The sequence below is a fragment of the Aedes albopictus genome, chromosome 1, assembly GCF_035046485.1.
Source record: "Aedes albopictus strain Foshan chromosome 1, AalbF5, whole genome shotgun sequence".
Taxonomy (NCBI): domain Eukaryota; kingdom Metazoa; phylum Arthropoda; class Insecta; order Diptera; family Culicidae; genus Aedes; species Aedes albopictus.
In genome coordinates this window covers 182,962,086-182,984,230 of record NC_085136.1, presented here as the reverse complement: position 1 = coordinate 182,984,230, position 22,145 = coordinate 182,962,086, and the positions used below count along the sequence as shown (strand labels likewise).

General features: G+C 41.0%; 2 protein-coding genes across 2 annotated transcripts; both read right to left on the bottom strand.

The window, feature by feature from the left end:
- Positions 1 to 3,155: 3,155 nt before the first annotated feature.
- LOC134290168 (uncharacterized) lies at positions 3,156 to 19,042 on the bottom strand. The gene is made up of 3 exons (XM_062857225.1): positions 14,689 to 19,042; positions 14,579 to 14,631; positions 3,156 to 14,520 (listed from the first exon to the last, which is right to left on the bottom strand). The coding sequence occupies exon 1, from the start codon at positions 19,040 to 19,042 to the stop codon at positions 14,999 to 15,001; it is 4,044 nt and encodes a 1,347-aa protein (XP_062713209.1). The 3' UTR covers positions 3,156 to 14,520; positions 14,579 to 14,631; positions 14,689 to 14,998.
- Positions 18,919 to 19,751, bottom strand: LOC134286189 (uncharacterized). The gene is made up of 2 exons (XM_062847767.1): positions 19,330 to 19,751; positions 18,919 to 19,253 (listed from the first exon to the last, which is right to left on the bottom strand). Exons 1-2 carry the CDS (start codon positions 19,673 to 19,675, stop codon positions 19,132 to 19,134), a joined length of 468 nt encoding a protein of 155 aa, XP_062703751.1. The 5' UTR covers positions 19,676 to 19,751; the 3' UTR covers positions 18,919 to 19,131.
- Positions 19,752 to 22,145: the final 2,394 nt, after the last annotated feature.

Sequence of the window (22,145 nt, the reverse complement as noted above, 5' to 3'; positions counted from 1 at the left end):
TACTATCATACACCCGGAACTGATAATGTTATGCTATGTTGTCGTTATTCTGCAGAATAGTCCCTCTGTTATTAGCTGTTTCCGGTCAAAATGGATTTTTAGGCGGAATTACTTTATATCTTCCGACGTTTCGGCCCTTGGTTTGGGCCTTCCGTTGGAAGATATAAAGTAACAATCTATCGGTCATTATTTTACTTTTCTTTCGTAGATGCAACCGAATGCGTGATAATGTTAGCACCATCGTACAAATTAGGTTCCCGTATCCCGTATCACACACAATATCTTGGTTTTCTTTGCATGCACGTAAGCTATAACTTACATCATAGTCAGTGCTGAGATGTCATTTCGACATATCTAAATTCAACCACCTACAGCACATTTTAGAAGATGATCCCGAGAATATTGTATATTCTAACATGTGCGGCTAGACCAGTCCAGTGTGTTTCCAGGTGATACTGGAACCCTATTTGTACGATGGTGCAAACATTATCACGCATCGGTAGATAATGACAAAATCTTGCATCATATTCTAGCAGAAATATTATAGTTTTATTATTTTACGAGACATATACAAGAAAGTCAAAATTTTGAATAGCGCTCACGACAGTATGGTGAGCTTCCGAATGCCTACTTTTGTTGCAGTAAATTGAAGTAACACAATTGGGGTTACTCCGGTGGTCGCTCTAGTGGTCTAAAAAGATCGAGATCATCATTTGTTCATTACTATACCAGAACATTACAGTTACGATAAATAATAAAAATTAATCCGTCAAAAGCCTACATTTTGTAATAATCTGAGCGTAATACAATATGGATTGCTCCGGTGGCCACTCCGGTGACCACGTGGAACCAATATGACTATTCATTTGGGCCCCTATAGCCATAGCTGGCCCCAAAGGCATTTAGCTTGACCATGCTGAGGGTGGCGGGCTCGATTTATGGTTGGCCTAGGAACTTTTCGTAAGGGAAATTACTCTTTCTCCCATGCGCATATAGTATCTTCGTACCTGCCACACGATATACACATGTAAACTAATGATTGGCAGAGAAAACTTTCAGTATATACTAGTAGAAGTGCACATAAAATACTTATGCTGAGAAGCAGGATTTTTTCCAGTAGGGATGGTACGCCAAGAAGAAGAAGAAGAAGAAGATAACTATCGATCTCTTTGTGTATCACAAGAACAACAGATATGAAAATCCACGAAGGTTGCACCATGTGGCGCCGGGTTTTGGAGCGAAAACTATACGAAGTACATTGTCGTTACCTAATTGACCACCTTCCGGAGTCCTGTAACCCGTTCCGCATTGACCAGACCTGCCCAGAACCCTTCAAAAATGGTCTTAAACAATAAGTGTCTCATTTCAGTGAAGCGTGCAGAGAAGTAATGCAATAAAATGCATAAAGGGAATACATTTGTGGATTTACAAGCACATAGCCATGATGAAAACTAAAATTTCGGATGTTCCGGATTTCCGGAACCGGTTCTCAATAATTAGTCAATATTAATGTCTATAATCAAAGTCCACGTGAATACCTTTCCAACGACCCTTGGACGATCCTGATTACTTGTTTGGTTGCAAAGTTATAGCTTGCCAAAGTTAGGGTCTCAAAAGCGGCATTTTTCAGTTGAAGCAGGTTCCCGGTGGCCACAGTGACCGAATCCGGATTTCTCCGGTGGTTTTGAAAACTAGACTTGTGCCCCTTTCATTTGAGCCAAAGAGATCCAAAATCGGTCAAGCCACTGATTTTTGCGAGCTGTCCAAAGTTTGGGGTCAAAAATGACCCCAGGGTCTTATTTGTAACTTTTTTTATGGGAGCGCCCCTAGGGGTCATTCAATGCTTTTAATTTTTGAGAAAGGTTTATTTCCACGAAAAAATAATTGTCAGAAAATTTCAGATTGCTAGGATTCGTTAAACAAAAGCTACAGAGAATTGAAATTTGAAAAAGGTCAAAAAAGACCCCAAGACCTTACTAAGGTTAAAGATAAGGTAACAAGAAGTTATAAAAAAAAACCCCTTAATAATTTGTAAATGGATCTTGATTCACTAGATTATAAAATTCAGAAAATAATTAAAGAGTTATCGAAAATACTAAATAATTTAAAGAAAGCTTCATTTAGAAATTAAAAAAGGGCTACACTTTTACAAAAACTTTCCAATGCTACAACGCTTTATAAAGATTTAGAGTTGATACTAGTAAGTAGCGAAAAATATATTCCTGATAATTTGCTTAACTTTTATATAAAAGGGTCTAGGTTAGAGTACAATGAAATAAAAGAATTGATTAAACTAAAATTAGAAACTAAAAACTATATATCTATTGTAACTTCAGTGTTGGTGATAGTTTATTGTATGAAATAAAAGAAAGCTTGCAGAAAAATTGTGTCAATGCCTACCGTTGACATCAAATTGGGAACCTCGTTGGTTAATACCTACGACGGTTCCCTCGCACAATTAAATGCTTTCGTCGATACTGTCGCGTTGTATTCCGACACCGTCGATGCAGAATTTCAAGCGGCAACAGCTGATCAGAAGGCTGCCGCGAAAGCCACAGTAGTACGTTTCGTAAAAACAAGGTTAATAGGATCAGCGCACCAAGCAATAGGCGAGTTGAATGACTTACAACAGATCATCGCTGCAATTAAACTTCGCTGTGGAGCAAAAATTTCAGCGGCCGGAGTTTTAGCCAAGCTTAAAGCTGCTAGGCAAACTTCTTCCACTGAAAATTTTTGCGAGACAGTGGAAAAACTAGCTGATGATTTACGATTGGCATACATTAATGAAAACATTCCGGCAGATACTGCCGAAAAAATGGCTACTAAGCGCGTTGTTGAAGCGCTAGCCACCGGAATAAAAAATCCTGAATCAAAATTAATTATGAAAGCAGGAACCTTCGGAAAAATTAGCGATGCAGTCCAAAAACTGCAAGAAAACGAAAGTCAGGAGCCGTCAACGTCTCGACCACAAATTTTTCATGTAAGAGGACACCATATTGGTTATAGTTATCGTTGGTTAGCATTTTTCCAACAACTTCAGAACCAGTTCTAATGGCAATTGGCATGGTGGAAACAGCTATCAGCACCAACCACGCTACCAAGGACCACCTGGCCGTCACATTTTTTACAACAACCAAGGAAACTCCCAGGTCCCCCAACTTCAACCACAAATTGGGGGAACAGCAAACAACCAGCAAACGCACCAACAAATCCCTCCCCAGCAATTAGCACAAATACTACATCGCCAGTGAAACGTTTTTTCTTCATTAATCCATCATGTAGTAATTTTGTAGTCCTGAGATTAGATTTTCTTGAATCAGAATGCACCTTACTGGTGGATTCTGGAGCAGAAATATCTCTTTTCAAGGCCAGCAAAATACTCCCCACAACTTTTGTTAATACTAATGACCAATGCTATATTTCTGGAATCAACGACCATTCAGTGTCTACATTAGGTACTGTTACAACAAATATTTTACTACCAAATCAAGGAAAACTGCAACATAAATTTCATTTAGTTGATGGTCAATTACCGATTCCCACCGACGGAATACTCGGTAGAGATTTTTTACGCAATTATTTCTGTTCAATTAATTATGACACCTGGATGCTAACAGGTAGATGCAAATCAGAATTTTTTGAAATCCCCATTCATGATGACATGGATGGTAATATTTTTCTTCCACCTCGATGCGAAGTGTTTAGACGCATAAATATAAGAGTTGAACGCTTCGGATGACCTCCTCGATAACATAGTTAGTACACTTGTCGTTTATTACAATTGGCGTACGAGGATAAAGATTTACCATCAAAATGATGGCTTGGCCACCAGTAATTTTTCCTCTAATTCTCTCATATTCTGTTCGTTTAATAGCGTGCTTTGTTTAGTGCAATTAGTAGTGTGAATTGAAATTTTGTGCTTTTTATTTTTGTATAGCGTAAATTTGTGTTTAATTTTTTTTTTTTTTGCATTTTCATTGTGCCGTTACATTTTTTTTCAAACACAATAGCCTATTTTTAAAAAGTGAGTGAAATTTGCGTGCTTTTAAGTATGTTTATTTTTGTGCCCACAATTTATTCACGTAATTTTTGTGTCATGCTTTTCTGATGAGGTGTATGGCATAACGTACTATGCACAGCGGCATCATATTATGTATTTTACCTCATTTTTGGATGGGCAGGAGGTTGGTTTAAAATCAGCAATTAATTTCTCCCTGACGCAGTTCATATGCTCATGGCTAAAACGCATATTTTTTCATGGAACTTTATGTAGAAGACAACATTAAAGGCCCAGGCCATTTTGAATCCACAAGGATTCTGTTTGTCCAGATTTTTTTTGTGACTGGATTTTGCCTATTTTTGTTCTACTTTTGTTTGTTCCATTTTTTTTTTTTTCCTTGTGAGCATGAGCGCCACAACTTTATCTCTGAATGTGAGAGCGGCATTTTACTGGACCATCGGCAGTGAGCTCCCGAGCAGAGGGGAATATCAAATTAATAACTACGAAATCACAAAACCTGTTTTTATATCTTGTTTTGTTATTATTGAATTATCAAGGCATTACGTTTCCATAACATGTTTTGTTGAACAATCTTATTTTGTTATGACCAAGCAATTGGTATGCAGCCCTTAAATAACATTTCAATATTACATTCTGTTGTGGAACAAGTTTGGTTATTATTGTATTATTGAGAGTGCACAAATACTTTATGGTATTGCTATCTAAACTAAAACTAATTTTGAAACAAAACCTACGTCATTCTACAACGTTATTTACAGCATTTTAGGGAAAGCAACTGCATATTCACTCATCAATTTGTCTTCCTCTTCCATTTATCATTACATCCAAACTGAGACAAAGTGCATGCCCCATATCATTAGCTAGTATTCCGTGGGAAAAAGTTTGCATAATGCACCAGAAATACTATTTAACGATTTTTTGAAAAGTGCGCAAAGTTAGGCCCTAGGTGCGCAAAGTATGGTACGCTTACGGTATCACATTTGATAAGAGGTGTGGTATATTACGTGACATGGAGGTGCTGTAATGTGTACAAAACAAAGTCCCTGCTGGGCAGCGCGAGGTTTTGCTAAATTTCTGAAATTGACTGAGTTGTAGCTGAAAAGTACCCAAAATACCAGCCACTGCCCAAGTGGCGCAGTAATATCGGCGTTGTTGTGGAGTTAGCGTATTGAAAAGATATGGTCTCTCGTGAAACATGCTTCGTAATTACACTGTTGAAAACGCTTTGACATCCACGTGCAGCACAACAGAACATGTGCTCGATGAACAAATTGAGATTTGAATTATGAAAATGCTACGGCCAACCTTGGCTTGGTCAGCCAAAGCAAAATCAAGAAATTGACATTTATGCTTCGTAATGATTACTTTGAAGTCAATACTTTGGGCCTAGGCTGGACAGATATGCTATTGGTGATTTGATGGTGCATGAAGAAGAAGAAGAACGATGGTGTTTTGAAAAATCCTATCCCTAGCACACAGGAGAAGATTTTAAAATGCCTCTATAAAATCTAAAACAAAATCTAATTAAAAACGGTTTGATGTACGGTGTAAGACTTTGGACGGACTACATATTGAACGTATAAATTTAAATTTAACATTTTTTTCTTGGTAAGGTACTTAATTTGTACCAATCACCAATTGGGTTTTCAAATTAAGAATAATATATTGATTTTTTGATTTTATTCGAAAGAGCACCTTTTTTAAGCCAGTATGATTTTTTTCAGATTTTTTTGATACCTAAATTCAATTACAAAAAGATTTTTTGAAATCACCTTTTGACAGCTGGGCAACTGCTTGACAGCTCCGCCCAGTACGAAATGCGACGAGGGGTGATTCGACAAATCGCTTCCATACAAACTTTAAATCGATTTTTAAATAGGTTCCCGGGCACCAAAGTTCATGAAAATTTGGATGTCGGCTCAGTTTGGCATGTAGATTGTGAATATGGAATTATCTCAACACCACTAAAGAAGCCAATTGCAGCTGGTCTATGGAAAATTCCACGTGTATGGCAATTCGGGTTTTTTCTTAACTCACGATGACCAGATCGGTTCAGTCGGATTTGTTGTTGATGGAAAAAATAAATCTGGATCACATGAGATCAATATTGTCAAAATCGGAGAAAATTTATCGCAGATATAACCATTACATAGTTTACCTTCTTTATTTTATTGTCTGCTGTTTCATATTATGAAGTAAAAAATAAAGGCATTGCAACTTCTAGAAATTTCATCAGACTCTTCCGTATTTTTTATTTTATTCATTGCTATAATTTGAGTTTTGGGTAAATATAGCATCATAGCTATTGATATGTTTATCTTTGTGTTAATTTCCTTCTTTCAATATCCCAGTCTCGTTACGGTGCCAAATTCCTATCACTTTTCTACGATTCCCAATTCTTATAGGTTAAGTAAAATTTTACCTTCAAAAAGTGATACATCTGCAAATGAGTTTTTTTTTATCTCAAAATTGAGTAAACTTAGTTGAATTTATATGTCATTTTAACAGTACTGCTATTCTAACCTCTAATTATAACGTCAAAAAGTACCGAACAGACTATGTATTACGAAGTAATGAATGTTAGTGAGAGTGGAGATAGCAAATATGGAACCTACTAAATAATTCTAATCAATAAAAATGTCAACTATACAGACAATTCTGCTCAATTGATGATTGCATTTGTCTATTATAACTTTTTTCTTTCGATCTATTATTATTCGATCATATATTGTTTGACATTATGTCATATATATCTTTTTTCATTACTAAAAATAATCTAAAACAGAATAAAACTAAACAGCATCTGCAGAAGTAATCATACCGGCATATGATATAATTACCTTTTACCTTCGCTCACGTAGGTACGTGTATAATCGCCGTTCTCACAGCGCGAACAAAACAAAAAATTAAAAAAAATCATCTCCGTCTGGAAAGAATCTTTGTCACCGCCAAAATGCACCCCATGACGAAGCTCAATCATAAATAGTCGACTAGCAACTTTTTCGTCGTTCTCTTTGTTCCGCAACAGCCGACGACGGGCCATGCGAACGCCACCACTGTTATTAGTGTTACAGTGCACATGTCTGCGCACCGCGATAGCGCTGTTGGTAAGAGAGAGAGAGAGGTTCATTGTTTGATCTTGCATTCAAATCTCTGTCTATTTTTGTCCTGCGACTGGCAAACATGAAATGGGGGAATGGGGAAACTGGCAATACGTAGAACCAGTAAAGCTTCTATCGTCCCTCACCGCAAGTGCTGTGATAGCCTCATTGGTAAAGGCGACTGAAAATTTACGATAGCAGGATTGGAGGTTCAAATCCCGTCCATGTTTGTAAGTTTTATAATGAATTCGATTTTTTTTTATGTGACCTGTTATTTTCTAAAAATAGAATAACACACTTAAAATAATTACCCAAAAATGAGTAAAAAAAGTTAGTTTTTACCCTAATTTTGCTTGTTATCAATAACTCTTTAATATCAAAATTTGTTATTGAAATATTTCCCAAATTCACTGTTATTAAGTTGTTATTGCCACTAACAAAACATGTTATTAAATTGATTTTTCAGGAACAAATTTTTGTTATGTGACTTGTTATTTTGCCGCTTATGACAGCCAAGTTTATAACTCAATATGTTATGTTAATAACATGAAAATTACTACTTCCGTTATGCAGTTATTTTGCCAAAATAACGCATTTTGTTATGCTGTTGTTTTTCTCTTCTGCTCGGGCTTTCTGTATATGCTTCGTATCATGAACTGATTATTGTCGAGCCCGCGTTTCATTGAGTGCAATGGATGAGATATGGGAATGGTTTGCGGCGAGGAGATATCAAACGTAATGGCTAGTTTCCACTTCGTACGTACTGTGCAAAAAGATAGGACAAGTAATGGCCATGAGTTTGCTTTCATCTGCCGACGAGAACGGTTGCAGAACATTCTCTCACGGTCACTGTGTGCTGCATCAGCTTATCGATACTAGACTCGAAAGGTATTACGCAGAAACAGATGGTTGAGGTTAAGAACACTGTCAAGTTTGCATTTCCAACGGGTTCTGTGCGGCCTTCGTATGATGAGATCGCAAAATTTGTGAAGTGTTTGGATGTCAGCATTAGCGACATGGATACGGTGTACAGACGAGCAGAGGATCATAGTGTGTACCTGAAGTTGAAAAGTCAACAGGCGTTCAGGGCCGCGTTGGAGAACAATGCACATCCACTTTGCTTCCATTATGCAAACGGAACGATGGCGGTGGTGTAAATATCAGATGCGGAAGGCAACTATCAGTATGTTCGTGTGTGTGTGAGCTATCACCCGAGGTACCCGATAAAGAAATATCGCTAGTGCTAGGAAAGTACGGAAACGTGAAAAGAGTGGTACGTGAGAAGATTCCTGCCGATATCGGGTTGGATATTTTCAACGGCATTCGCGGAGTTCACATGGACGTCAAATCGAAAATTCCATCCACGCTGCATTTCCTCAATTGGAGAGGAAATATCTTCTACTCCGGGAACAAGGACCCCAAGTTACCACGGTGCTGAAGCCTTATTGCATGCAGATATAGGGTGTATTTAGAGTAATCATTACTTTGCATGAACACTTTATGTTGATTTAAAGTGAAAATGGCAATTATGCGACTGATTTAAGATTATACCAGTATAATCGTAATTTGGTTCTATAATTGCCCATTTTCACTTTAAATCAACCTTAAGTTTGTATGTAAAGTAATGATTGCTCTAAAAACACCCTATATCAGCATGCAATAAGGCTTCAACACCGTGGTTACTTGGGACAAGTGTTTCAGCTGTAACCAGACAGGGCATCAGATGAACGCCTGCCCGAAGAAAAGAAAACAACGTTCGGTTGAGATCGTGCATAATGCACAATCAGTCACCTATGCTGGAGTATTGAAAGAAGCGACATCGTCACAACACGATGAGATGACGGATCACCTGGAGAACAAAACATCGAATGCGGATAACATCGAGGAACCAGAAGACAGTGTAAAAATGGAAGAATAGGTAACAGCATCATGGTTCAAGTCTGAGAAAGTGCCAATAAGAATGTGGAGGTCCAATCACCGACGAACCGACATGACAGCTAGAACAAATGAATTCAATTTTGTTGTCCCCGACGCCATGATGAAAAATAGCCGAACACTACCGCCTCCTATAAAACGGTTCGCGTTGTTTTGATAGGTTGACTCCAAACCCCCGTGTATTCATATAGGAAAAGTTTTCGGCTTTCAGTCACGGAAAAAGCGTTGATACTTCTATATCATTGCCAACGTTTCGATCCTTGGGTTGGGATCTTCCTCAGGGCTCGATCTTAATCAACTTGTGATAATCGTATTTTGCACACGATCGTTTGTCGGATTCTAAAAGACACTGCACTTTTCTCGTTCATCACCAGCACCCTAGTGGGATGTTGGGTGGGTGGTACGAAAGGGAGACACTCGAGACACGAAATCAGCGGAACACAACACTGTGGCTGTTATCAATCGCCGTTCGGATTTTAGTGTCTTTTAGAATCCGACAAACGATCGTGTGCAAAATACGATTATCACAAGTTGATTAAGATCGAGCCCTGAGGAAGATCCCAACCCAAGGATCGAAACGTTGGCAATGATATAGAAGTATCAACGCTTTTTCCGTGACTGAAAGCCGAAAACTCCCATAGTTATCAAAAATCCCAGTCGAATCTTTCCATATAGGAAAAGGTTCGCGCCTGTGCTGATTTGACAGAAGCGTTCGCTCGCTTTGCTGGTCGATCGTTAAATTTAGGGGGGACACTTTTGAAACACCACTGTCACGTCGGTTCGTCGGTAGTCCAATGGCAAGTTGTATACATAGTATGACGGGATTGCGGAGATAAGTCAAAGTCCGATATGTCAAATTAGTCAATTATAGGTTATAGTATTTTATAAAATTGTATATTGTAATTTAAAATTATAATAATATACAAATGATTTTGGCTCTGTTATGCCCAAGTGGCGTCCGACCCTTCCAAATAAACGAATAATGTCAAGTAATGATTTCGCTTCAAAATTACTTGTGCAGTTCGCAGACGGCAAGTAAGCAAAAAAGTGTAACACTCGTAACGCCTCCTTAACTCCGCCAAGGATGATTATTTTATTCTGGAGATACACTTGTGTATGTTCAGAATTAACAAGAATCACTGTTGCCGGTTCCAAGCCCGGGTAAAGGAGGAGGATATATGTGGTGATGACCGTAGCCACACGAATGCCTAATACGGTCTAACCCCGAATCTACGGTGTAATGCGACCCGTGCCTATGGATGCATGGCTGGGGGGGTGAAACAAATACTCAGTCGCGAACGGAGCCTGTGGGGTACCAGGGAGAATCCCACAGTATTCATCCCTTGCTGCGTTAATGCAGGGCTCTGGCGCAGTCGACCTTTACTTCCCGTGCGACTCGTGGGAGCAACAATGAGCAACAACAACAAATAAAATAAAACAACAGGTGACAATTGCCTCTCTCAGCAGAAAAAAATGGACACTGACCCGGGAGATTCGCTGGAGCAGCTCGAAGCACAGCTAGATAGTAAATCACTGGAAAATCTGTCCAGTTGTCCATCGATCAATTTGGACACTCCAAAGAACTCCGAGATGGAAGACAGCGACGAGGATGATCGAGTAAGCGTCACTATCAAGACATCAAGGGGATCAACCGTTGCAAATCCGGAACAACCTCAGCAAATGGACCGAATCAAGCTGAGTGGTGCAGGTAAAAAGCGACTGAAAAAACTGCTAGATCAGGGCTATGACAAAGACGAGGCCTATCGCCTTGCCTACAGGCCAAGCGTGCAGTCAGAACCATCGAAAAGGCCTAGAGATGACCTATCGAGTGGCGAGAAGCCACAACCCAAAAAGACAAAAGGGACATCAACACCCACGGGAAGGCCGCACAAAGACCATTCTCGAAAACCCCTTCATCGGTGAACATCCGGCTGCAACGGCAAAGAGATCCAAACTTCCAAGATGGAAGGGCAGAGGCAGATGCTGTCCACATGCAACCCGGTACCTCGAAAGTTGCGAACAAGAAGACAAACGAAGACGCTGAACGCTCCAAACCCGGGAAAATGAAAGTCCCAGGTAAACAGGCTAAAGCTGGAAGTTGCAGTCAACTCGGGAATACGAAGGTCCCAGATAGGAAAACAGAGGCAGCAGCAGGGCAAAGTCAACCCGGGAAACCGAAAGTCCCAGGCACGAAGCAAAAAGCAAAAACTGGTCATACTCTACCCGGGAATATTAAAGTCCCTGGCAGTAGCTGAGAGTCGTCTATCAAGGAATCTAAAAGTCCCAGATAGGAAAACTAAGCCCACTGCTACTCAAAATCCGCTATACACGGAGGTTGTGAGTCAAGTACGCATAGGAATAATACCAAAGGACTATCCGACTACAGCTCTAACAACACAACAGCTAATATTGGTACAAGACACTATTATTAACAAAGTAGTGGAAAATCGGGGAACAGATGTAAAACCGATTTTCAGAGGCTGCACCATAAAAACAGGCTTCCTTGTTATCAACTGCCACGACCAGGCTACAGCGGACTGGTTAAAAAGGATAACTCCATGCGAGGGAGTTGAGTTGATAGCGGTCGACGAAAAGAACATTCCTAGATCGGAAATCTTGGTAGCCTACCTGCCGAAAAGCGCCACTAAAAGCAACGAGCAAATAATGGCATTCATCGAGTCACAGAATGATTTGGACACGGATTCCTGGAGAATTCTGCAAAGATCTTCCCCTAACGGGAATGATGTTGAGCTGGTTCTCATAGTGAACGAGGACTCAATGCAGAAACTGACAAGATGGGGATTTCAAATCAAATACTTGTATCACACTGCAAAACTACGTCGGGTCAAGAAAAGCAGGATCGACAAGCAGGACAGTAACACTGACTCTATAGAGGTTCAGAATATGGCAATGGAAACGGAAGTCGCCAGTATGATACAGGGCAACGACCTAGGGAACACGCTGCCGGGCCCTCAAGTGGACCAGCAGCAACAAATTCCTGGGCCAAGTCCGGAAAATACTACTGGTGATGAATGTGAAAGTTCGTCTAAAACTGAATCCCAAGAAGGAACTGCTAAAACGAATCCGAAAAAGGATAACAACCGTGGTGGGAACAACAGTAGTTCACTGGGAATGCAAAAGAAGGTCCCAGAAATCTCCAAAGAGTCCACCACAAAAGGCACAAAAACTAAGCCGACGATCCGCCAGTCACAAAAAAGCGGATCGTCAACGCAATGACCAACATAAAATTGGTTCAGGCAAACCTACAGCATGCAAGAGGGGCATCAGGCGTACTTTTGCAAAGGTTTGCCAAGGAAGACCTCGACCTGGCATTAGTACAGGAACCGTGGGTCAACAATCATAGGGTGATGGGCCTTACTACACCAAAATGTAAGTTCCTCTATGATGATAGCCATCCTTCTCCAAGGACAGCTATCTTAGTAAATGGAAGGATTAATTTTACTCCCATTAAAGAATTTATCAAACAAGACATCGTAGCCATCAGGATGGAGGTTCCAACAGCCAGGGGTAAGTCTATCGTTAATATAGCATCAGCTTACTTTCCTGGTGATGAAGAAGAAGCTCCGACGTCCTCAATCTGCGAATTTGTCACCAGCTGCAGACAACAAAACCAGTAATTTATTATCTTCTGCGATGCCAACGCTCACCACACTGTATGGGGAAGCAGTGACATCAACAAACGAGGTGAGTCCTATTTAGAATATATTTCTGCTAATAACATTGATATATTTAACAGAGGGGACAAACCAACATATGTCAACTCAAGGCGACATGAAGTACTTGATTTAACACTTTGTAGCCAAATTCTAACAGATAGAATTACCTCTTGGGAAGTATCTGACGAGGTGTCTCTCTCAGATCATAAGCATATCACCTTTTCAATAGAGAGGGGAGAGACCGTGAGGAAATTCTATCGAGACCCCAGGAACACCAACTGGGATCTCTACAAGCAAATTCTTGCGACCAAGCAACCTCTGCTGGACGAAAAAATAAGAACAGCAGAGCAACTATAAGAAGCTTCTAGGATGGTCACTAACAAAATTATACAATCATACTACGAAAGTTGTCCACAATGGGAAAGGAGTTCAAACAGGACAGTCCCTTGATGGAACAACGCTCTACAAAAAATGAGGAGGAAAGTAAGGAAACTCTTCAACAGAGCAAAAGCAACTTCGGATTGGGGCCAATATAGAAAGGCCCTAACCAAATATAGCACTGAAATAAGGAAAAGCAAACGAAAATATTGGAGAATCATGTGTGAAAACATCCAATACACTTCAGAAGCGGCCAGGCTTCAAAAAGTTATTTCTAAGGAACACTCAAATGGCCTAGGCAACGTTAAGAAGGATAATGGCACATTCACCAGAAGTCCTTCAGAAACATTGGAAGTGGCTCATTTGCTGTTGATGAAAATTCATCGGGACAATTGAGGACAAATTCTGGACGCAATATGAACAGAAAAGATGCACTCATGGAATCCAGAAAAATTTTCACAGTGGCAATGGTGGACTGGGCAATAAATTCCTTCGACCCTTTCAAATCGGCTGGAGAAGACGGCATTTTTCCGGCGCTAATACAGCACGGTAGGGACATAATCATCCCTGATTTAGTTGAGATGTTTATTAGTAGCATGACACTGTGCTACATTCCCAGTTGGTGGAATAATGTAAGAGTGATATTCATACCAAAAACGGCAAACGGCACAAAACACAACCTTGTATGCTTTAGGTTCAATTAGGTAAGCTTTAGGTAAGCCTAACCTCAATTATACTCAAAATAATGGAGAAGATTCTGGATGAGCATATCAAAGGCTCGTTTTTAAAAGCTCACAAGTTAAATAAATTACAGTTTGCCTATTGCAAAGGCAAGTCGACGGTACAGCCCTTCACACGTTGACACAAAAAATAGAAAAAAACATCAAATACAAGGAAGTAGCGTACTGTGCATTTCTTGATAAGGACTGTGTTGAATTTTTATTCAACGGAACTTCCGAAATTGTGATTCTCCGACACGGAATGAATGAATACTCGTGATCCGATGATAACAGGGCGAATATAATTTTCCTAAAAATAACATTGAATACATGTTGCATCAATAAGTAATATATCCTATAATTTACATAGTTGTTTTTCATGCAACGTGTGGATGGTTTTGGAAACCCCTGTTCAAATTCATTGGACCGTAGTGTGTTTGCCCAAAGCAGTTCATTGATTATGGCTTAATACTATCACTTCTACTCACGTTTAGTTCCTTTCGTGCAATTCGTAGGCAAGCAATGAGCGGATGTTTGGCCTGGTAGTCGTAGCTATGATATAGTTTAGGAGGTAGATAAATGAACATATAAAGAAACTACATTTCATATTTTCTCACCGGTTCTTAAGTTCAGTTATGGTAGTGCGCCGATATTCGCCGTTCTAAGACCGTTTTGGCATAGGATACAGTCTATCACAATATCAACAATTAGAATATATTCTATTTAATTTATAATGTGTCTTCTTACCGGTGATATGGAAGAAAAAATAGCTCCCGTTTGTTTAGCACGTAAATGATTGCCTATTTATAAGAACGGTAATTTAGTTTAAGTGGATAAGTTTTAGAAGTTAAGCTTACCTCAAATGAATCTCATGCACTTGCACTGTTTGAAATTTAAACGACTAAACTTAACGTAGTTTGCAGTAGAATTTTACTATTAAATTATTGATATCAAGCAACAAAGGTACTGCCTTTAATCGAATTCAGTTGGCTTTTCCTCGTTCTTATCTTCTTATCAACTAATGTTTTCATCTGTTATGGTACTCACCGCGTGGTAGCGAGAGCCTTTCTTCTAGCGTTTCACTCATCGTGGATTAAGGTCTAGACGTACGGCGCACTGATGCGATATCAGCTAACACTCCCCCCAGGTAGGCTATCTTCGGGTGGCTTACTTACCGACGCATTGTACGTCTAAAACCGCTAATTTCGTCGCTGGACGATCATAGACTCCGTTCGATGTCCTTACCGTTGCAGACCGGACTTGACCATCCGTGCTGACCTTTGTCCCGATGATCTTGCCCTTCGGCCAGCAGTTACGTGGCATCTTTGGGTCGGCAATGACTACCACGTCGCCTATGGCAATCGGTTTGGATCTCTGAAACCACTTGGTCCTTCTTGTGATCTCGGGCAGGTAATCGGATATCCAACGTTTCCAAAATTGGTTTGCGAGGCACTGTGAGGTGATCCAGTTTTGACGGAGAGTCGCACCGCTGTCGTCAAGATGGCTGAAGGGCTTCGTTCCGTTTGAAGATCCCAGTAAAAAGTGATTCGGTGTCAGTGCAGGTGCCGAATGCTCATCAATTGGCACATGGGATAAAGGTCGCGAATTGACAGTGTTCTCAACTTCAATCAGCAAATTGCGGAACACTTCGTCGGAGGGTCTTCTAGATGAACATACAACCATCAGATTGTTCTTTATAGTGCGGATCAACCGCTCCCAACTACCGCCCATGTGCGGAGAGAGGGGTGGATTGAAAACCCATTCGATGCCAGATTTAGCAAATTCTTCCATATACTTGTGTTCGTTGATAGTTTCGTTGGTCTGTAGCAATTCTCGATTTGTACCTACGAAATTGGTGCCACGGTCGCTGTAGACCTTTTGAGGGGTACCACGTCGTGCCATGAAATTCCGAAGAGCCATGATACAGGAACTCGTGCTGAGGGAGTGCACGACTTCGAGGTGAATGGCCCGGACAGTGAGGCAAGTCACTATCATTCCCCATCGCTTTTCCACTCTTCTGCCGACAGCGACTTCAATCGGCCCAAAATAGTCGATCCCTGCGTGCGTGAATGGTCTTGTGAAGGCTGCTAGGCGAGCGGGTGGAAGGTCGGCCATGTACGGAGGGCTAGGTGCTACATGATGGTTCTTGCATCTTTGACAATTTCTTCGTACTTGCTGATAACAGGCGCGTAATCGGGGAATGTGAAACTTTTGGCGGATCTCGTTGATAACAGTTTCATGGTTTTGGTGGTGATATTTTTTATGGTAATATGCTACGATCAGGCTGGTGGTGTGGTGTTTTCGGCAAAGAATAATCGGCTTTTTGGCGTCTTCTGTAGCATAATGGCAAGCGGCGATGCGTGTCCGCATTCGGAGGATTCCATTGCTGTCCAACCATGGTGTCAACCGATATAGTGAACTAGTCTTTGGAATGTTATTTGTTAGCGACTCAGGTTCATCTGGTAGATTTTGTAGAACCATTATCTCGTTGGGGTAAGATTCACTTTGAGCGAGGCGTATTAGTGAGCGTTCGGCATTACAAAGTTCGTTCGCTGCTAGGGGGCCTGTGTTTGTAGGTCTTTCCATGCGCTTTTGACGACAGTTATAGGTGAATCTATGTACGAATGCGGTAACTCTGAGTAATCTTTCCCAGCTAGAAAAGTCGTTGACGCAGATAACCGATTCCGGTAGAACGTGGTGTACCAGTAGGTTAGAACGCAGTTCGTTTTCGGTGGAGCCTTTCCGGTTGGGTGATGCCGGCCAGTCTGCTTCGGTGCGCCAGAGAAAATTGGCGCCTTTGAACCATCTGTTTTCAGATGATAACTCAGGTGGACTACTCCACTTTGTAGCGTCGTCAGCGGGATTCTGCTTCCCTGGTACCCATCGCCACTCGTGTATTTCGGATAATTCGAGTATCTCGCTAATCCGGTGGCCGACGTATTGACTGTAGCGACGGTGGTCCGAATTAATCCAGCAGAGGACATCTCTGGAATCGGACCAAAACAGCTTCCTGTGGAATTGGATCGTGAGCGATTCTTCGACGGTGTGAGCTAGGCGAGCGCCGATTAGAGCAGCTTCAAGTTCCAATCGTGGTATCGACGTGAACTTGAGTGGTGCAACCCTGCATTTTGCAGCGACGATAGAGCAAAATATGGTTTCGCCTTTCAAGAAACGTATATAGCAAACAGCGGCTGTGCCGTTCTCACTAGCATCTACCATCGTGTGGAGCTGAATTTCGTCAATCTCACTCACAAGGTGCTGGGAATTGTAACATCTGGGTATCCGTACGTGTTCTACCAGTGGAAGAACCTTCAGCCATGTGAGCCATTTATCGTAGGCGACACTGTCGATGTCCTCATCCCATTGTACACCAGATCGCCAGATTTGCTGGAGTAGAATTTTCAAATACGATAGGAAGTGAGAAATCAATCCCAGTGGATCGAAAATGGTCATCAGCACTCTAAGAACCTCCCGCTTTGTTGGGCGCCTTTGACCTCCTAGCAAGGCCGGATCGTAACGGTTCCATCCAACCTTATACGTGAATACGTCATCTGTAGTGTTCCACCACATGCCCAGAACCTTTTCCGTAGCTAGTTCTGATGCCAAGTCCAGACACTTTTCGTTTACATCAGTTCCTTGCAGCGCTTCCAAAACTTTCGTTGAGTTGCTGATCCAGTTTCTTATCTCAAACCCGCCTCGACCGTGGACGTATTTCACGTCTTCGGCTAACTTGATGGCTTGCTCGTCAGTGTCAACACTAAGAAGCATGTCGTCGACGTAGTGGGACTTCGTGATGACCTGGTGCGCAGCTGGATACTCTACCTTGAAGCGGTCAGCGTTAATGTTCTTTACGAACTGTGCGGTGCTAGGGGAGCAGCATGCTCCGAATGTCATCACTTGCATGGCATACACTTCAATTTCTTCACGGTCGTTCATCCAGTAGAAACACTGGGATAGTTGGTCTTCTGCTCGAATCAGTACCTGGTGAAACATCTCACGAATGTCACCGGTAAGAGCGATTCGGCGTTCCCGAAATTGCAAAAGAATCGTGAGAAGGGAACATAGTAGATCCGGGCCTTTCAATAGTGCTGAATTGAGTGACGTCCCGTGAGCACTGGCTGCAGCGTCCCACACTATCCGTACTTTTCCAGGTTTGTTTGGATTTGTTACGGGAAAACCCGGTAGGTACCACCGGCGAGGAACCTTTTGATTCAGTTCTTCTTCGCTGAGCTTCCTGATGTATCCTTTTGTCAGGTATTCCGCGATCTTGGCTTGCAAAGTCGTGTTTTGTTCCTCGTTTTTGTCCATGCGATTTTGCAGACAACGGAATCGCCGCAACGCCATGAGTCGACTATCTGGTAGACGGATGTCGTCGTACCGCCAGAGTAGACCGGATTCATATCGATCATCCTTGCGACAAGTAAGAGTCTGAAGCATCGACAAAGCACGTTGATCTTCGGCGGATACGAGCATATTGTCCGATTTTGTTGTTCCGAGACTATCGAGACTGAAATAGTTCTTCATCGCCTGGTGAAGTTCGTCGTCGGATGAACTGTTACATGGACAGATATGGAAGCTGTAATGATGAAGATTTGCTCCGTGATCAAGTCCATTTCCTCCACAGATCGTCCATCCGAGCCGGGACTTTACGGCGATCGGCTGTCCGAATTCTCCTTCTCGGTTTTTCATGACGAGTCCGAGGTGAGCATGCTTCGTTCCAATGAGAATGCGTGGACGAATATCTCGGTATGAATCGATAGGTAAGTTCCGAAGGTGTGGATACTGCTTGGATAACTCATCCATGTCCAGCGTTTGTGGGGGCAACATGAGGTCTTTCACCGACCTGACATCACTGACGACAAATCGCTTACTTCCTTCTCTGACTCCAGCAATTTGAAGATTGTAGACTCGTGAATTTGGTTCGCATCGTTCGGTTCCTCCGGTCCATCGAAGACATAACGGACGCTCTGCACCATCCAACGATAGGTTTTCAGCAAGCTCTTGATCGAGTAATGTGAGCTCCGAACCCTCGTCCAGGAAAGCGAACGTTCGAACTGGAGGTTCCCTCGAACTCCTCTCACTAACAACTTCTTCTAGAAGACGGTATTTCTTGTCCAGGAACTCTCTATGTTCCTGCGCAGCCCTTTCTTCCGCGGCTCGCCGACGTTCGTCTTGCTGCTGCTGAAACAGCCGTTCTTCCTCCAGCCGCATTAACTGTAGCTTCGCTCGCTGTACCGCTGATTTTTGTGAAGAGGAAACAGAAATCTCCGACAGTGCCTTTTCTACGTCTCGTGGAATTCCTATGCCTGCACCATTGCTGTCAACTGGCGGAGCCGATTGATGCTTCTGTTGATCCAATCTTGTTTGCTCAACTGCGTCCATTGGGAGTTGTACTGACGAGGTAGGTTTCTGGGATACCGACGTAGGGAGAATTACTGGATTAACACGGGTACTTGTTGCGATATTACCGACCGGCTGGCTTCTAGTCGACCTTTGATCGATGTTCTCCTTTCTGTGTAGGGCACTTTCTTCCAAAGCTGTTTTAGTTCGCTGGATCCATTTCGCGGTAACGCAGTTAGTGCAACTCCAGCTCTTGTCAGCAACCTCTTCTGAAACGCCCACGCAGGAAAAATGAAACCATCCATCGCATCTGTCGCACTGTACCATGTCTTCGGTGTCCGGTCCTCGACACGTCTTGCACGTATGCCCTTCCATGGTTTCATCTACAACCACCACTTCGGGATTACCACCACCACCAGCACTTTGATCACCAACCACAGTTTCCTTTGGCCTCGCCCCTTTATCACTTTTCACACCCGACTTAATGACACCGCGACTAGGCATAACGCTCGACTCGTTGTGTAAACGAAAATTATATGATGTTGAATTTTTATTCAACGGAACTTCCGAAATTGTGATTCTCCGACACGGAATGAATGAATACTCGTGATCCGATGATGTTGCATCAATAAGTAATATATCCTATAATTTACATAGTTGTTTTTCATGCAACGTGTGGATGGTTTTGGAAACCCCTGTTCAAATTCATTGGACCGTAGTGTGTTTGCCCAAAGCAGATCATTGATTATGGCTTAATACTATCACTTCTACTCACGTTTAGTTCCTTTCGTGCAATTCGTAGGCAAGCAATGAGCGGATGTTTGGCCTGGTAGTCGTAGCTATGATATAGTTTAGGAGGTAGATAAATGAACATATAAAGAAACTACATTTCATATTTTCTCACCGGTTCTTAAGTTCAGTTATGGTAGTGCGCCGATATTCGCCGTTCTAAGACCGTTTTGGCATAGGATACAGTCTATCGCAATATCAACAATTAGAATATATTCTATTTAATTTATAATGTGTCTTCTTACCGGTGATATGGAAGAAAAAATAGCTCCCGTTTGTTTAGCACGTAAATGATTGCCTATTTATAAGAACGGTAATTTAGTTTAAGTGGATAAGTTTTAGAAGTTAAGCTTACCTCAAATGAATCTCATGCACTTGCACTGTTTGAAATTTAAACGACTAAACTTAACGTAGTTTGCAGTAGAATTTTACTATTAAATTATTGATATCAAGCAACAAAGGTACTGCCTTTAATCGAATTCAGTTGGCTTTTCCTCGTTCTTATCTTCTTATCAACTAATGTTTTCATCTGTTATGGTACTCACCGCGTGGTAGCGAGAGCCTTTCTTCTAGCGTTTCACTCATCGTGGATTAAGGTCTAGACGTACGGCGCACTGATGCGATATCAGCTAACAGACTGTTCAATTTATAAAACGGACAACTTTATAAGGCTATAAAAAGAAGACGCGTAGTTCAAATTTAACCACCCTTGCTTCGTTATTCAGTACATCATCTGTCATTATAGTGATCATTTTTGAATGGAATAAAAATAGTTTTATTTTATAGAAAATCGGCCAGTTGTTAAATAAGGTGAATTTTTCGATTGCTGAAAATTGAATATAAATATAAAATTACTGTTCACATATGGTATATCGTTTTTAATACCTGAAAAGTATGTGCCATGCTGCAGCAGCATGAGTAATAAACATTCTGGCAAAATTTAAACTCAATCGGAAAATTAAGTGTTGAGATATTAAAGCCTCAAGTGAGATTCGATTTTTTCAATAAAATTCAATTGTAAAGCAAAAAGGGCATGAAAATATTAAATAATCAATTTTTTTATGCATCCAGTCGGAAGTGTGAATAATGTGGTTTTACATGCAGAAAACTACTTCTTAATAGCATTGCTGGTTTGGTTACTGTGCGCTATTGCAGACACAGTAATCAAAACAGTTTCGTTCTTTGAAGGTTCTTAAAAATAACAATGCAACCTAATGCAAATTTTGCATAACAATAATGTTGGAAATGAAAACTTTGCATCCGATTATTATTAAATAAGGTATACAATAACATAGGATTAACTTTGCTGAAAAAAAATAATAACAAGATTCGCTAGAGTCGAAAATCTGCATCAATGGAGCAAAAAGTATGCAATTTTTTAATATGGCCATCTTTATAAATTAAATTTTTGATGAAAAATGCAATTATAAGTAAATTTTTCTTCTGTATCATTCAGAGAGCAATATTCTGCTACTCTGGACAAATTTTTAGCCGAATCCGTGATGTTATTGCAGCACAGGACTTAAATGAACATTTTTTCATAATTTCTATGAAAATAAGGCAACTCACCATATCAAGCCGGGGACTGCTTGGTGCATTATTACTGACCAACTATTAAGCTTCACCTTCAGTAGAATAGTATAAGATTCCAATACATTTAAAACTTCATGAAAATGTGCATATTAAGTATGTGGAAAGTTCTGTCGAATTTTGAGAAATGGGTTTTTATAGATGTTTTACGAAAACCGCTTTAGTTACACAATAAAGAACATTTTGCTTAATGTTATATTTTTCCTACATTTGAGAATAGCTATAGAAAGTTATGCAAAAAACTGCTAATGGTTTTATTGAAAAATAAAAAAGATATCGCACAAGCAAGCTGTCCGTTTTATAAATTGAACAGTCCTTATTGAAGGTGCGTTTGATAACGTTCCACATGCTTCAATCAGATCAGCTATGAATAAACGGGGCTTTCATGGCTCAATCGTTGACTGGATCACTGCAGCGCTGAGAAATCGATGTAGACGCTCCAGACTGGGCGAATCAACCATTAAAGTAAGTACGTCTAAGGGCTGTCCCCAAGGAGGTGTACTTTCACCATTGCTGTGGTCTTTAGTTGTTGATGACTTGCTTAATAGTTTAGTGGCAATGGGATTAAAAGTCATTGGTTATGCAGATGATATCG

Excerpts from the sequence above, each read along its gene's own strand:
- LOC134290168 (XM_062857225.1), bottom strand. The coding sequence starts at position 19,042 with ATGCGGCTGGAGGAAGAACGGCTGTTTCAGCAGCAGCAAGACGAACGT.
- LOC134286189 (XM_062847767.1), bottom strand. The coding sequence starts at position 19,675 with ATGCCTAGTCGCGGTGTCATTAAGTCGGGTGTGAAAAGTGATAAAGGG. Across the intron at positions 19,254-19,329 it reads ACACAGAAAGGAGAACATCG|GTCGGTATCCCAGAAACCTA; the intron begins ATCAAAGGTCGA and ends AATTCTCCCTAC.